General features: G+C 35.2%; 1 protein-coding gene across 1 annotated transcript; it reads right to left on the bottom strand.

Annotated features, from left to right (window-relative positions):
- Positions 1-9,979: 9,979 nt before the first annotated feature.
- LOC132599864 (receptor-like cytosolic serine/threonine-protein kinase RBK2) lies at positions 9,980-14,623 on the bottom strand. Its single transcript, XM_060313041.1, has 9 exons — positions 14,413-14,623; positions 13,521-13,624; positions 12,984-13,406; positions 12,584-12,835; positions 12,335-12,489; positions 11,910-11,989; positions 11,687-11,822; positions 11,438-11,587; positions 9,980-10,690 (listed from the first exon to the last, which is right to left on the bottom strand). Exons 1-9 carry the CDS (start codon positions 14,445-14,447, stop codon positions 10,571-10,573), a joined length of 1,455 nt encoding a protein of 484 aa, XP_060169024.1. The 5' UTR covers positions 14,448-14,623; the 3' UTR covers positions 9,980-10,570.
- Positions 14,624-15,449: the final 826 nt, after the last annotated feature.

Here is a 15,449-nt window from a genome sequence, read left to right as displayed (position 1 = left end):
TTGACACTCCCCCTTGGATATCCATTAATAGATGATGTGTCTCGTTAAAACCTTATTAGGAAAAACCCTGTGGGAAAAAGTCCTAATGAAGGAAAAAGAGTGCGCATATCTAATAATATGCTTTGAGAGTTGCCTCATTAAAAACCTTACCAAGAAAACCCAATGGGACAAAACTTGGTTAAGGGAAAAAGAGTACAACACGTATTTCACTCCCCTTGACGAAGACCAAGATTCAGATGTCGGAGTCTTCGCATTCCAATCTTGAATATCATCTTCTCAAGAGTTGAAGTTGGCAAAGATTTAGTGAACAAATCTGCAGGATTGTCACTTGAACGGATTTGTTGCACATCAATATCACCATTCTTCTGGAGATCATGTGTGAAAAATAACTTTGGTGAAATGTGCTTTGTTCTATCTCCTTTTATGAAACCTCCTTTTAATTGAGTTATGCATGCAGCATTATCTTCATATAATACTGTTGGTATTTTTGTATCACACTTCAAGCCACATCTTTCTCTGATGAAATGTATCACTGATCTCAACCACACACATTCTCTACTTGCTTCATGAATAGCGATTATCTCAGCATGATTTGAAGAAGTAGCAACAATGGACTGGTTGGTCGATCGCCATGATATAGCAGTACCTCCGCATGTAAACAGATAGCCCGTTTGAGATCGAGCTTTATGTGGATCAGATAAATAACCTGCATCTGCATAACCAACAAGATCTGTACTACCTTTGTTAGTATAAAACAGACCCATATCGCTAGTTCCCATCAGATATCGCAATATATGCTTAATCCCGTTCCAATGCCTCCGTGTAGGAGAAGAGCTATATCTTGCTAGCAAATTAACAGAAAATGCTATGTCAGGTCTTGTAGCATTAGCAAGATACATAAGTGCACCTATTGCGCTAAGATATGGTACTTCAGGACCAAGTAGCTCTTCGTTTTCTTCCTGAGGGCGGAACGGATCTTTGCTCACTTCAAGTGAGCAAACAATCATAGGAGTACTTAAAGGATGCGAATTGTCCATGTAAAACCGATTTAAAACTTTCTCAGTATAGGCAGATTGATGGATAAAGATCCCTTTTGCGAAATGTTCAATTTGCAGACCAAGACAGAGTTTTGTCTTTTCGAGATCTTTCATCTCAAATTCTTTCTTCAAATATTCAATCGCCTTTTGGAGCTCTTCTGGAGTTCCAATGAGGTTTATGTCATCAACATAAACAACAAGTATTATGAACCCTGATTTTGTTTTCTTAATAAAAACACATGGACAAATGGCATCATTTATATATCCTTCATTTATCAAGTACTCACTTAGGCGATTATACCACATACGCCCTGATTGTTTTAAACCATATAATGATCTTTGTAATCTGATTGAATACATTTCCCGAGACTTTAAACCAAATGCTTCAGGCATTTTATATCCTTCAGGAATTTTCATATAAATTTCATCAAGTAAGCCACATAGGCCGTGACAGCATCCATCAGTATAAATAATGTGACATCTTCTGTTGTTTGGACTGCTGGCCCAATAAACATTACGTCTACCAAGATGCATCATTTTACTTGGTAATTATTCTACGTCAACATGCTTTAAGAGACGTAGAAATCAAATCCTCACAACCTTATACAATATTGCGCGCTATATTGTATATTGTCGAGAAGATATCATGTTGTATCGGTTCGCAATTCGACATAACTTACTGAGATCTCATCACTTCATTATTTTCAGGTACCTGAACCTCCCATAAGGTTTATGAAGTGTTATGTCGTAGCTCTTCAAGAGCACATTGCCTCCTTATTATGATCATTTGTTCCTCCCTTTTTCAAGGATTATTATATTTGGAACCGATTGGTCTACCATGCTCCATGCACGTTGTAGACTTTGTCCTTCAAGGACATTAAGAGCATATTTTGCAGATGAAATATGAAATAGTTGGGTCAGGAGGCATCCAATGCCAAACCAACTTAGATATAAACCAACATTATCAAGGTGATTGTCTTGATTACATATTCTGAAAATTGTGCTTCCAACTCAATTATTTTGAGCAAGCAACTTTGTAAATGTCAAACTGCCAGTTGACAATAAATATACATGTGACCGTCTCATAGATGCATCTATTTAAGACATCACATTGCAGGTGAAGGGGCCCACACTCACCTTTTATATTTTTCAGAATTTTGGGGATTCAGTCCCAACATTAGCTGGTGTAATCAACTTATCATGAGAACAAGCAACACAAACAAATTCTTGAAGAATCTTCTAGTTCTTCAATATGTTTTTAATACTCAATTAGCACATCAGATTTAAATCAGGACGATCAAAATGGTCTTGTCAACTGATAAAATTATCTGTACCTGTAAACTTCAAGTTTACTATGACGAGTGCTATTTCTTTTAATAAACTTCTGGTTTGCTGTTGCATGAAATTTTATGTCAAAACTTCTGGTTTATTGTGACATGCGATCTCATCATGCTCGGGTAACGCTTTTACACACGCGACCCTAGCCGTAATAAGTTGGAGATATTCAATCTTCCAATCATCTGTAGTCTCAATATGATGACCATTTTTCTCGCTAGTAAACTTCAGGTTTACTATAATTTATTTTCCGATCGAAATAATTATGATCTGAGATGAATGGTACTATCATATATAAGCTCTTCGAGAGACATTAATTTGTTCACCATAATCATATATTATTTGGACACTGCTAGTGTCATGATACTTGTAAATAAATAATTAGCTCTTCTGGAGCCTTTGATCATTAATTTCTATTACCAAAAATTGTATTAATATTTCCCCTTTTTCTACGCAAGTAAGAAAAGTATTTCTCATCTTTGAATATAGCATGCGTTGTTCCACTATCAATTACACAAATATCTTCATGATTGGTCATTGATCCAAATAATATTTGAGGATTTTCCATATATTCTTCAAAACGAAAGAATAGGCAAAGTAAACACCGAAGTAGATATTTTGATTAGACAAAGTATTGCACACACTTTATTACATATATATGGAAACATAACCACAATAGCTAATACAAACGACATGTATGAAATATCTAAGTTAATACAGATCCATCACCGATCAGATGATCTATTTTTCCTTCAGGGAATTCAAAGAAATCTGCCACATCTAGATGCATAGGCTCAACATTATCTTCAGAAATAAAATTTGCTTCGGCATCCTTTTCTGCCCTTTTGAGGGAGGCTTGATATAGCTCAACAAGGTGCTTTGGCGTACGACAGGTACGTGACCAGTGCCCTTTTCCTCCACATCGGAAGCAATTATTTTCTGAATTTTTCTTTTGCACAACTTCATGCTTTTCATCCTTCCTTTTACACTGCTGGTGGTCAAGGGTATTATATGGTGCAAAACGAGAATCATGATTAAAATCCCTTCCTCGACCACGACCATGACCACGACTGGGGCCACGACCTCTTCCACGCCTAGAATGGCGAAAATTTGCCTCATTCACTTCAGGGAATGGGGCAATACCAGTGGGTCGGCTTTCATGATTTTTCATCAATAATTCATTATGTTGTTCAGCCACTAGAAGATGTGAGATTAAATCAGAATATTTTTTGAACTTCATCTCTCGGTATTGCTGCTGCAGGAGCATACTCGAGGCAGGAAAAGTGGAGAATGTTTTCTCCAGCATATCAAGATCAGTAATATTTTCACCACATAATTTCAATTGAGAAATAATTTTAAACATAGTAGAATTGTATGCCTTAACAGATTTTAAATCTTGGAACCTTAAATGGAGCCAATCAAAACGTGCTTGTGGAAGTATGACCAACTTCAGGTGATCATATCTATCTTTCAGATCATTCCACAGCGTAAGAGGATTTTTAACCGTGAGATATTCCATTTTTAAATTCTCATCAAGATGATGGCGGAGGAATATCATTGCCTTAGCACGGTTTTGGTTTGATGCCTCATTTTTATCTTTGATGGTGTCTTCCAGACCCATCGCATTAAGGTGAATCTCGGCATCAAGAATCCAAGACATATAGCTATTGCCGGATATATCTAAGGCTACAAATTCACGTCTAGAAAGATTTGCCATTAGTAATGGAAAACAAAGAAATCAATCCCTTCGAGGCTTGTAAAGTATTTGCTCGAGATGACAGAGTCTCGTGCTGATAACGTGTTATAAAATAATAACTATAAAGTAAATATACGGAAGAAATATGTAGAGAGAATATGTAGAGAGATATCAGTTTATATTACTTCTGCTCATTCAACATTGCATCTGTGCATCCTATTTATAGAGAAACAGGACATGAGATATTTTGAGATATTTTGGGATATTTTGGGATATTTTGGATATCCACTATTTGGGATATTTTTGACAAGCTATTCTTTTTCCAACTTAAAATGCTATTTATAATGAGAAATGTTTTATTTGAACAATCAAACTATTTTATGGATCATATTTTGGCGTTTGGTTGAATAATGAGGTAAGCAACATTAGAGTTTGGGAAAAATAATAGAGTTTTTTGAGTTTGGTGATCACAATTAACAGGAAAAATAATAAATAGAGTTTGGTATAATTTTGAGTAAGTATTAAAGATTGATAACAAAGAAAACGAAGAATAAGACGGTAGTTTTCGTCATGGATCATTCAGCGATACCGAATAAATTTAAGTAAGATGGACCTTTAGTGTTTCTCATATTTGAATCCACGCACACTTCTTAGAAAAATAGTTATGTTTTGTGTCAAAGACGGATGGAAACTTTTTCCTAAAAAGCTATTTTAGATGTGTTTTTCAATTTTTGCCAAAAAAAAAAAAAAAAAAGAAGGAAAAAGGAAAAATCCATGTGACTATTCTTTTTAGTTGGAGTCCTTGAAGGTATAGCCTAAGGTCCTGTTTGAACAATAATTATTTGCGTTCTCAATTTTTTTTAAATGGTCGTTTTGTTACATTGTGTCAAATTTTCATTCCAAACATGAAAAATAGTTTTTCAAGTTTGAAATTTTAAAAAATTCCTCACAAGATTTTCAATATTTTTTTTTTTCAAGTGAAAAGCATATCCAAGTACAATTGTACTTCCAAATACCATTTTTCGAACTCAACTTCAAACACTTTACTACTTTGTTCAGATTTATCAATCATTGATATTTTGTTATCAACATTGAGTTTTTGTCATTTATTCAATTAGTTCTTAATGCATTTTGTTTGGTAACTATCAATTTTATTACCAAATATGTAATTGTACAGCTCAATAAAAAAAAGTAGCTGATGGACAGAAACAGTCAACTATAAGCCAACAAACTAAATCTATCTTCCTACCAACAAACTACTGACTAAGTATAAAAATTTAAAGATTCTAAGGTTTTTGTCAGCTTCACATTGCCACTAGCCTTCTAGAATGCATACTGAATGATCAATCGAACTATTGCTTCAGATTGCCTCTGTTTTCTCATGAACACCCTTTGATTTCTTTCAAGCCAAATGTTGTAGACTCCACCAAGAAGAATCATTCGATAAATTTCTGCTCCAGATCTTTTGCCCTTCATCACAGTGCTAGCCCAGTTTACTTCATCCTTCCACCCCATAGGAGCTCTTAACAATCCCTGCCATACTTCACACTAAAAAAAGATATGCTCCAAAGCTTCATCTGCATCTCCACAAATTGGACAGACCATATGATCAGTAATCTCCCGTCCGAACAGTCTGTCTCTGATAAATAATCTACCCAGGATTGCCAGATACAATACAAAGGTCCATTTAGGTGGGCCACTGTTATTGCCAGTGAGTCTCCTCCAATTGACTTTCTGATAGTCTCCTCTGAGTTTGACATATAATTTTCTTATAGAGAACTCATCTATATTCTCCAAATCATCCATAATTCCATATTCAATCCAACTTATGTGATGTGCTTCTGACCCATCAACACTTTTTGAAGAATCCATGATGCTTGCTTTGGAATGTTCTTAATGCATTTATAACCTTACAAGAATACAAGTCAGTGTTTTATTTAATGCGGAATCGAAAATGTTACGATATATTTTTCTATAAGAGCACGCAATCAGAGTTAATTTTACATGACGACGTTCACATGATACATACTTAATTTGTTGCCGCGTAACGTAAAGGACAATTATTCACTAACATCTCGAAATCAAACAAATTTATTCGTTTCATCACTTAATTCTATGATAGGATAGTAGAATTTTGAGTTTGCTTGCATGATTAATTGGTGTTTCCCATTCAATGTTCGAACGCCTACTAAGTTTGTAGCTGCTAGCCTGCTACTTAGTTGATGAGGTTTAGATTTACCCTTATAATCCTACGTTCCACATTTTCTTAGTTTGAAAATAATGCCCATCTCAAACAATAAGAAATCATAAAACTTTCCAAATTGCTTTTTTCCTTTTACTCTTAATATCTGGCCTTGATTTTGCTTTTTATTTGGAGATTTGACTCTTCTTTCAATAACCTTCCATTTTAATAGGTTTTGTTTACCTGTAAAATGATTCAATTGAGTTTATAGACGTGGTTAAAGACACGCGGATCAAAGTGATCAATCAAATTGCGATATTCGTATTAAGCTTATGTAAGTATATCCAAATAATGTGAATAGTAAGAAATAGCCTGGACTGTAGATAACAATTCCCGGACTTAACTTCGTCGTTCTGATCAGACCGGTGCACCGGAGCTAGTAGAAAGATGACAATGGAATTAAAGTTTAAGCAAAGAATAAGTGGGAGAACTGAGTATATTATCTTGTATATCGTGTCCTTTATAATGAGAATGACAATCGCTATTTATACTAGAGGCTAGGGGTACACGTCCCATGAATCGTGCCCTTACCTATAATGAGCTTTAAATACATGACAATAATGAGCAATGAAGAGGACCATTAAGCATTATTATACCGTATTAATAATGCTTGACTCAGCCCGTAACGGTAGATCGTTACACTCGCATTCGGAGCTGTTCTAACAACCTACCGGGCCTGGCGCTTTTTCGGGTATCGTGGTACTACCACCGGTGGCATCCATGCTGACTCAGCTTATGACTTGTCTCCTATGCCACTTGTCTTTCTTGCATTGATACAGCTGTATTATCCATATTTTACCCAATACAGGTTTCTTAGTTCTGAATAATTCATAGAATGTGAAATCTTGGATCATTCATTTCATTTGGACCAAAATCTTAGTGACAATGACATCAAGAAGAAAGCAAAATCGGAATAATCATCATATATTATACTAAAAGTGGAAAGCTCCTATCTTCAAAGTTAATTTACCGTTTGCCCCTACATTAAATCAAAATCTCATTAAATAATGTATCTAATTAAATAACCATATTTTATTTACGTAAATATATTACCTAAAACATTTTACAATAAATTGTACTAGGTAAAGCTGAAGAATTTACTTGTCTTTGATGACTATAATCCCACGGTTTGACTCTTCAAGAGTTGTATATGTTTTTTTTATCATATCATTTATTTTCTATAGGTTCAGATTTTGAAAAAACTATTTACGTCTATCTCAAGCGTTTATTAGGTAGTTAAGCTCCTTTGAATATACACATCAGCCTCAAATGGAATAGGCCTGAGGTTTTAGGGCGTATTGAAACAAATATATATAATTAAAGGAGGTGACACGTTTTAAGTGTTTAGCTTATTTACGTAATGACGCTTGAGAACACGCGCAATTTTTTTTTCAAAATTTGAATAGAAAATGTCTAATAGGAACACTTTATTATGTGTTCAGGTGCTCAATTGAAACAAGGCCTAATTTAAGTGTCTAAATGAATTTGCTGACAAGTTTAAGGGGATGTCAATGTATTACGCCTATAAACCTCCTTTGGAAATTCGCCTAGTTACAGAATTGTTCCCGTGAACATATAAATTACTTAGAATGTTATCTATTCTTTTTCCAACTTAAAATGTTATTTATAATGACATATTTTTCTGGGAAAAATGTTTTCTTTGAACAATCAAACTATTTTATGGATCATATTTTAGTGTTTGGTTGAATAATAAGGTAAGCAACATTAGAGGACTAACGGGAAAAATAATAGAAATAGATGTTGGTGATAATATTGAGTACTAAAGATTGATACCAAAGAAAATGAAGAATAAGGCGGTAGTCTTCGTCATGGATCATTTAAAGATACCGAGTAAACGTAAGCAAGATGGACCTTTTTAGTGTTCCTCATACTTAAATGATGTAAAATTCTTAGAAAATTAGTTATGTTTGTGTCAAAGACGGGGGAATTTTTTTCCTAAAAAGCTATTTCAGATGTGTTTTTCAATTTTTGCAAATAAATAAATAAAAGAACAATCCATGTGACTATTCCTTTTACTTGGAATCCTTGAAGTTAAAGTCTAAGGTCCTGTTTGGACATAAATGATTTCTGCTTTTTTCAAGATTTCTTTTTAAATGCTCGTTTTGTTAAACATTTGTGTCAATTTTTCATTCCAAACTAGAAAAATATTTGTTCAAGTTTGAAATTAAAAAAAAAATCCCTCACAAAAATTTCAATATTTTTTGAAATGTATATCCAAGTACAATTGAACTTTTAAATATCATTTTTCAACTTAAATTCAAATACTATACTACTTTTCCAGATTTATCAACAACAACATATACAGTCTAATCCCACAAGTGGGGTCTGGAGGAAGAGTATACGCAGACTTTACCCTTACCTTGGTATGTAGGGAGGTTGTTTCCGATAAACCCTCAGCTCAAGTAATATAAAAACAACATAAGAATAGCAAGAAAACTAAAGCAGAAAAGACAACAAATAGTAATAGACAACTAAGAATAAGGAATATGCCAAATACTAAAATAAAAATAAAAGAAAATGAGGAAAATAGTACTGATCCAACAAGAAAGTAAAGTACTATTAAACCTAATACTAGCCTTCTACCCTAATCCTCGATCTCCATACCTTTTTATCTAAGACCATGTCCTCAACAAGCTGAAGACTAGCCATATCCTGCCTGATCACCTCTCCCCAATACTTCTTCAGCCTACCTCTACCTCTCTTCCAACCCTTCATCGTCCCTCTCACACCTCCACACCGGACATGTCCGAATCATCTCAATCTCGTCTCTCGCATCTTGTCAGCCACGACGTCCCACACATCATCGTCTAACCACTACTCTGTAGAACTTACATTTAAGTCTCCGTGGCACCTTCTTATCACACAAGACACCAGATGCGAGCCTCCATCTCAACCACCCTGCTCCAATACGATGTGTGACATCCTCGTCAATCTCCCCATTCCAGATTTATCGATCGTTCGATATTTTTGTTATCAAAATTGACTTTTTGTCCGTTTATTCAATTATCTCTTAATGCATTTATAACCCTACAATAGTACGAGTCATGTTTTATTTAATGCAGATACGAAAACATTACGATATAATTTTTTATAAAAGCACGCAATCAAAGTTAATTTTACATGACGACATTCACATGATACGTACGTAATTTGTTGTCGCGTAACATAAAGGGACCATATTATTCATTAACATCTCGAGCTCAAACAAATTTATTAGTTTCGTCGCTTAATTCTACGATAGGATCGTAGAATTTTGAGTTTTCTTGCATGATTGGTGTTCCCGTTCAATGTTCAAACGCCTATTAAGATTGTAGCTGCTAGCCTACTACCTAGTTGATGTAGTTTGGATTTACCCTTATGATACTATATATGTTCCACCATTTTCTTAGTTTGAAAATAATGCCCATCTCAAACAACAAGAAAGTATAAAATTTTCCAAAATTGCTTTTTTCCTTTTATCCTTAATTTCTGGCCTTGTTTTTGCTTTTTTATTAGGAGACTTCACTCTTCTTTCAAGAACCTACCATTTTAATGGGTTTCTTAGTTCTGAATAAATCATGGAATGTGAAATCTTGGTGACATGCAATGACAGCAAGAAGAAAGCAAAGCCAGAATAATATAGTAAAATGTGTATCTGAAATTCTTTCAATAGTGCTAAACAAACAGCTCATTAGACAGTTTACTGCAGTTTTTCTGATAAAAGAAATGTACTATGCATATTTATTTGCTGGGCATGTCAAATCATGCCGAGCTTACATACATTGATACATACAATCTAGTTTATAACAATTCACCTACATATATATATATATCTACAGTTCACAGTTCTATGCATCAATTGGTTTCAGTTCCAATATCTAGCTAGCTAGTTCAGAAGTTTGTAGATGTACTAAACAAAAATGGCGTAAACTGGAGACGAATCTACATATGCGCCCCAAAATTGTTGGCATCTCTTTCCTTCCTTAACATAGTAGCTGAATAAATCGGCTGCACATTCACTGAAGAAAACTGCTACTCCTGTCAAAACTTGCCACTCTTGAAGCATTACACTTCTTATAATGAATTCTTGTCCCAGTTGGATTAATATTCTGTCGCTCAGATTACGTCTTAACTGGTATAGAACAAGCTCCATGGTGCATACATTAACTACAATCGTATCAAAGATCCTCACTGCTAACAAGGAAAATTTCTCTCTAGTTCTACCTGATTTTACTGGTTTGATTTATCTGTAAACTTTGGTTAAGGCGACTCAAGTAGCGCATCCAGTTCTATGGCGCATCTTCGCTTGAGGGGAGGCCATCTTTTAAACTTTTTCTTGCTCTGTAGAAGGCCGTCAACACCAATTAACATTTGTTCAACCTGCATGACAACATCAAAAAAGAAAAATACAATGTATAATTAAGCTTCTCTCCTACTTTTGCCGTGTCATGGTATATTATGTTACAAAATACAAACACAAAGTCTTCTTCAAATAAGCTTAAACCAACCACACTCAAAAGAAGCTTTATGTACTGCCAATAAAAAAGATGGACCAATAAACTAAAAAGAAAGTTCCTTTTGAGTAGTAGCGTTTATATGATATAAACGCTAACCATTTATAGTATAATTCACATGATAGACTTGCCATTGGCCTAGGTGAGAACAAGAGGAAAAAATAATCAAGCTTATTCTCCATCTGTTCGCAGAAAAAAGCACAATATTACATGGCTTTGAGCAAAACGCAAGGAGAATGCCCAGTCTCTGCCAGTAAAGGTTTCTTAATCATTTGAAAATTGTCTTCAGCAGAAGAAACTGTCTTTGCTTTGAGAATGCAGAATGCAATAATTAAGAGGAGCTTAAACTATATGATTCTTACGTCCGTCATTAGATTTTCTTTTGAATTTTTGTAAACAATAATCCCTAACCGGTAAAGTTTTGAACGTGCTGATTGTTCCATCGCGCATTAGCTCCTAGAATTAAGATAAGCATGAATATGGAAGATACAAGAAGATGGCAAAATTTGCAGCAAAATCACATACTCTTCTTTTAAATGGTTATTATCAGTATTTCCGTTACTATGATATGATTAATATTGGATATTTCCCAGCTAAAATTCAAGTTACTTGCCTGGCTCATTGAAGGTCGGTCTGTTGAAGATTGCTGTATGCACAATGAGGCAACCATAAGAATCTGATCAAGCTGTTCTAAGTCATATGCATCTCCGAGTGATGGATCGACTATCTCACTATTTTTCTTGTTGAGGAGCAAAGGTTTTGCCTGTAAAGTTGATTGGTTTCATGTTTACTTGGAGCAATATGCAATTATATTACTACATTTGCAATTGACTAATTGAAGGGAGTTCAGATGATTACATACCCACATCACAACACTATTACGAGCTTCATCCAAAGCTGGACGTCCAGAAACGAGCTCCAAAAGTAACACACCAAAAGCATACACATCAGTTTTTTCATCCACAATGCCATGCATAAAGAACTCAGGAGGGAGGTATCTGCCATGAACACGCAATATGAAAGTTACTACAAGGGATCCTTATTGCATATTTACTATAATATGTAAAGCTTAGGTTCCCACAAACCCAAAGGTGCCTTCAAACTGCGATACAGTGAGGTGAGTCCACTTATCAGGGAGCCATTTTGCAAGTCCAAAATCAGTTATCTACAGAAAACCAAAAGATGAGCAACAAATCCTGCAATTCAATTTGGACAAAATAGAAGCCAACAATTTCCTTATAGAACTTGTGACTCCAAATTTCTAGACACAATCACATAATCAGTAATCTGTAAATAAGTCGCATTGAGTTTTATCCCTAAAGTAATAAGAGTGATCGAGGTTGAACACTTGAAGAAAGCTTTAATTCGGTAGCATATAATAGAACACACAAATCGAGACTATTATGGAAGGTGATATTCCGAAATCATAGAAATGAAGTCAGTTTCATGACAACAAAGCCACTGTGAAACACCAAATTTTCATCTCATGATGACTGGTTCAAAGAAATACCTGAGCCTCAAAATCTTCTGTCAACAGTACATTAGCAGCCTTGATATCTCTGTGGATAATCCTCCTCTGGCACCCCTCGTGAAGATATGCAAGGCCTGCTGCACTGCCTATAGCAATATTATACCTTATTTGCCAAGTTAGTTTACCCCTGTCACCTGAAAATGTTGCAAACATAATAAAATAAAGTAATTAGTAGTTAAGAGTCTAGAGAAGGCATAATTTCATTTTAAAAAATATTAATGAACATACCACTAAGCATATTAGCTAAGCTCCCATAAGGAGACAAAGGAAGAACAAGGTGCATCCCCCCTTCGACTCCATAGCCAATTACATTGGCAATGTTTGGATGTTTGACATGTACTAAAATTCCTAACTCAGATAAGTAGTCAGATGTCATTTCCTCTTGAGATCCTCTGGTCAACCTTTTCACCGCCACAGGTTGGCCATCTTTGAGAAGTCCCTTGTATACTTCAGAATAACCTCCCTCACCAATCAAGTTCTCTTCGAAAATGACAACAAAAGCTTAGGCATCATAAGGTAGTTCTACAACAATACTAAATATATACACTTCAAACTTGAGAGAGACAAACTAGCTCAGTCAGCTAAAATTAAAAATTATTTTGAAAGAAGAAAGCAAAGAAACTGGTACCAGGTCTAAAGCTGTTGGTAGCTTGCTTAAGTTCAGAGAGGGAGAAATTCTTCCAGTTAGCTTCAAAGCAGTGTTGCAAATCAGCATCTAGATTAGGAGCAGGCAGCATTGGCATGCTACGTCGTGCACTCCTGCTTTTTCTTTTGGATAGCATCTTTATGGAAGGTAGTGAAGGTAGCGAAGGCATATTAGGATGGAATGTATGCAACTGTATGGAAGGCCCTTTCTTTAGTCTTTTAATGAAACCTTGCCAACCATCTGAATCTGAAGTGCTAGTGCTAGGCTTGGAAGTCGTTGTTTCAGACTCTGTCTGATCCTCGGAAGCTTCTCTTATCGTCTCCCCATATACTTTATCCTCCTCGATAACTTCTCTAGTAGAATCCTCATCCATATGATCTTTCCCCATACTTAGACTTCGAAACTCTAGCATAAAATGATATAGGATTAAAATACGGTAGAGATAAAGAGACATGTGAACACATGTAATTTTGGATGATATATATGATGAAGAAACTAGGGTGTCCAAAGGATTATCACCATCGGCCGTAAGAGAAATGGAGGAAGCACAAAATAGTAGCTTGTGTCCTATCTTGAAAAGCTCCTCTTCTGAGTCTTCTTCACCAGCATTGCTGGTATTCTCACTGTTAACATAATTTGGGAAGCCAGAAATACAAGTAAGATCATTTCTTAATTAAGTGTTAGAAAGCCAAGCAAATATTCCATGAGGATTTTACAGGCATACAAAAAAGGAAAAGGTTTCTTCCACCATTTATTTGTCCCCGTTTCATTCAAATCACACGCCCCTAAATCGTTTGCAAACTGTATTATCTGATCTACCCCCAGCCTAGTTTAGGGAAATGACACGAAAGAGAACCTGAATTAAAATCCATGCCTAGAAACTCAATTGTCATCAAAGAAATGTTAATGACTTTCTACCTTTGTTACCCCCCGTCCTTGCATGAGTTTTAGCACATGACAATGATCAACATAAAGGAGGAGAGTTGTGATTGGTTGACAATCAACGTTTCAACGACCAAATTATAATGAATCCTATACGTAAATACTCATATATCAAGGGCCCGGCTGATTTGGGATTAAGAGGTGGTTGATCTGATAAGATATACTCCATATAATGATCCAGATATGAATTCACATAATATATATCTATACACACGTGCACGCGCGCGCACACACACAGAGCCTTATGGATGTGGTGTTGCAAACACATATATTAGCAACTATCTGGTTAAAAGTACAAATTAGCAACAAAATCTCCCAGAAACAAACAAAAATAAAACACGAAATAATAGGCAGAAACAACTAAATGGGGCTGCCTATATCCTATTTAGGCAGCAGAGGGAACATTACGAAGTAAAAAACAGAGAATCATCATAATCATAAGAAATGAAAAATGAGAATGTATGTATACCATGGAGAAGCTGAATGCTCAAGAATAGTTTCCATTGGATCCTTCACACAAAGAATCCAAAAGCCAAATATACCAAACAGGGTTGGAATAGGGCTTCCTCCACAGAGACCAAAAAATGGGAGAATAGCAGAATGAATGAGAAAGAGAAGTTTAGAGGATAGGAGAGGAGAGGAGAAGGAGAAAATGAGGAAAAGGAAAGAGGAAAATAGCGGTTATCAACCTGCATTGGCATGCATGATGCACCTATACCCCAAAATTGTGAAACGTGTAAAATTAATATTGCAGGGACCTATAGCCCAAGGTTACATAATTTAAGGGCATTAAAAACAGAATTTATGACCCTTGTGGTCCGGCCCTTCCCCGGACCCCGCGCATAGCGGGAGCTTAGTGCACCGGGCTACCCTTTTTTACCGTATAATTTTTTCTTTTTAATTTATGTGACAAAATTTGAACTGTTACGAAGTTTAAGAAAGAAAGAAAGAAAAGTTGTTATATTTGTGATCTTATACATGCAATAATGTGTGGCTATAATTCCCTATAAGATTTTTGCAACTCATGATCTTAAACATGCCATAACATTTGTGAATTTGTATAAAGAATAAATGGGAGGCAGCGTAAATTAAGTTGTCCTCGGAAATAAAAATTATCATTCTTTTTTGGAGCGGATTAACAAAGAAATGTTGCCGCATAAACGGACGGAGGGAGCAATAGATGTACATCTTAGTATTATACACACACATTAATTTATATATCCATTTGGAATTTTTTATATCTACATACAGTTCAACTCAGAACCACTAATTGTATATTCACTTGCTACTAGAAATGGATTTAGGGTAGATCTAATAGGTTCAATTGAACTTATTATTTTCTAACTCAAATTATATATACATGCATAAATATATATTTAACATGTGTACATATATAGAAATATACTCATTATGAACCCGCCAACTATAAGTCCTATAATCACGTGTGTTCACCACTTATGTTCTAGACCTATATGTGTATAGTACTTCCTCCGTCTCAAATTATTT

This window comes from Lycium barbarum, chromosome 6 (genome assembly GCF_019175385.1).
Source record: "Lycium barbarum isolate Lr01 chromosome 6, ASM1917538v2, whole genome shotgun sequence".
NCBI classification, from domain to species: domain Eukaryota; kingdom Viridiplantae; phylum Streptophyta; class Magnoliopsida; order Solanales; family Solanaceae; genus Lycium; species Lycium barbarum.
The sequence above is the reverse complement of the archived record's forward strand: the minus strand, read 5'-3'. Positions and strand labels throughout refer to the sequence as shown.